General features: G+C 37.4%; 1 protein-coding gene across 1 annotated transcript; it reads left to right on the top strand.

The window, feature by feature from the left end:
• The first annotated feature begins 108 nt into the window (after positions 1 to 108).
• Positions 109 to 2,086, top strand: LOC107578605 (serine/threonine-protein kinase 38-like). The gene is made up of 4 exons (XM_016264549.1): positions 109 to 228; positions 437 to 532; positions 717 to 808; positions 1,677 to 2,086. The coding sequence occupies exons 1-4, from the start codon at positions 155 to 157 to the stop codon at positions 1,802 to 1,804; spliced, it is 390 nt and encodes a 129-aa protein (XP_016120035.1). The 5' UTR covers positions 109 to 154; the 3' UTR covers positions 1,805 to 2,086.
• Positions 2,087 to 2,096: the final 10 nt, after the last annotated feature.

Here is a 2,096-nt window from a genome sequence, read left to right on the forward strand (position 1 = left end):
AAGTAAACGGGTCATATCAGGCCAGTCCTTTCTTTCTGTAAAAGCATTTTGCTGTAGCCTTTTCCTGTGCTAAAACAGGTGTTTGTTTTGTTTTCCTGTTCCAGGCTACCCACCCTTCTGTTCCGAGACGCCACAGGAAACTTACAGGAAGGTCATGAACTGGCGAGAAACGCTAATTTTCCCCCCTGAAGTCCCCATTTCAGAGAGAGCCAAGGACTTGATCCTTAGGTCAGAGATATTTCCATATATGTAACACAAACCGTATAGAAGAAAGGATTCGATTAACAATTCGGAAAAACAAAACATCATTGGGCTTTTGAGGTTAAAGTGATTGTTTCCCTCAAGTAAAGAGTGCCACCGTTTTCAAAAGATAGCTTTTCATTACTTGAGATCATTTGAAATTTGATCTGACCAAACTGTTTGACTATGTTCTCAGGTATTGCACAGATGCAGAAAACAGGATTGGGTCAGGAAGTGTGGATGAAATCAAATCTCACCCTTTCTTTGAGTCCGTGGACTGGGAGCATATCAGGTACTTCTGCACACACACTTTTCTGTTTCTTGCGTCGTCACAGTATCGTCTAGAACGGCAAAACCACTGTTAATAAAATTTTTATTTTGGAAACGTTTATGTAATCAAGTCTTTTGCGTGTATGATCATAGAGAACCATTGTTTGAAGTTGATAACTGAAATTGAACTGTTTACCTTCTCCCAGAGAGAGACCTGCTGCTATTTCCATTGACATCAAGAGCATCGATGATACGTCCAACTTTGATGACTTTCCAGAGTCAGACATTCTACAGCCAGGTACTGTAAACTGTTTTTGATAATCAACTAAATCTTATGGACATACCTTACCTAAACAAAAATACACACACTTAAAAAAATATTTGAATTTGCATCAAAATTGTGCATTTCCAGATTTAAGGCCTGTTCACACCAGAAACTATATTAGTGTCCACACCACTGGACGATACCGCGGTTATTTTGTCTGCCGCGTTAAATTTGGATAGATTCTGATTTGCTGTCAACTATTTTATCGTTCATGTGATCATTCCTCTGTGTTATTATCGTTAAAGTTGTGGTGTGTACTTTGCTATTTTCTTAGAAATTAGAACCATTTTTTAAAACTTCGCAGTTAAAGTTATTAAAGTTTTCATCCTTGGTGTGAACGGACCTTTAGTCTGATTCAGTGGCCAAGTTAAGTTTGGTTATTGTTTAGTTTGCTTAATACATATAAGTTATGGGTTCTTTCGGAAGTTTTTAGAATAGCGGTTTAGGATATATGAGTAAAATAAGATACAAATATATTCATATTTAAATATATAAATATTATATATTACATGCGTAATCCTGTAAAATGTACTGATTTATTAAGTAGTGATTGACTTATAATAAATGTAGACTAAAATGTATCCATACCTTTAGTGCTCAGGGATCAAGCATCTTTAAGAGTCAAAAGTAGTGGCATTCTATTGATGTATGAAGTCTTCCTGGGAAGTGAACCATTATCTGTTGTCTATGACCTTTAGACTCGATACAGACCGTGTGCAATGGATATAACACACTTCTTTTACATCTACTCGTATATGAACAGATGTAATCCATAAAATAGCTAGATGTATTTCATGTCACTATTTGTTGTTCTGACTGTCCTCTTCACCTCTCATTTCAGTAACAAATGTAACCGAACCAGACTTCAAGTCCAAGGACTGGGTTTTCCTTAACTACACCTACAAACGCTTTGAGGGATTGACACAGCGCGGCACCATCCCCACTTATATGAAGGCAGGCAAGGCGTGAAACTGGCACTGATGGTCTGAAAAAAGGAGGATTAGAATGTAAATGACAATTCAAATGCAGATTTCTGCAGATGAAAAGCTTATGCACTGCCGCTTTGTGCTACACAGTAGAACTGTTCTCAGAGGAGTCCCTGGTGACAATAAAAAGGGGGGAAAAAAGCATAATATTTATATGGCCAAACATATGGAGAGTCTCTCTTGTCCTGCTGCTCAGCTAAAAGGAGACACAAATGTTGTCCAAATGCTCTTCAACACTGGATCAAACAGGGTCAGAGATAAAAAATTTAAAAAAA

This window comes from Sinocyclocheilus grahami, unplaced genomic scaffold (genome assembly GCF_001515645.1).
Source record: "Sinocyclocheilus grahami isolate Dianchi unplaced genomic scaffold, SAMN03320097.WGS_v1.1 scaffold11098.1, whole genome shotgun sequence".
Lineage (NCBI taxonomy): Eukaryota > Metazoa > Chordata > Actinopteri > Cypriniformes > Cyprinidae > Sinocyclocheilus > Sinocyclocheilus grahami.

What these genes read in the sequence shown, in the direction of transcription:
- LOC107578605 (XM_016264549.1), top strand. Translation starts at nt 155, where the DNA reads ATGAACTGGCGAGAAACGCTAATTTTCCCCCCTGAAGTCCCCATTTCA. An exon ending in GCCAAGGACTTGATCCTTAG is followed by an intron (nt 229 to 436) that starts GTCAGAGATATT and finishes CTATGTTCTCAG; the next exon opens with GTATTGCACAGATGCAGAAA. An exon ending in GTCAGACATTCTACAGCCAG is followed by an intron (nt 809 to 1,676) that starts GTACTGTAAACT and finishes CTCTCATTTCAG; the next exon opens with TAACAAATGTAACCGAACCA.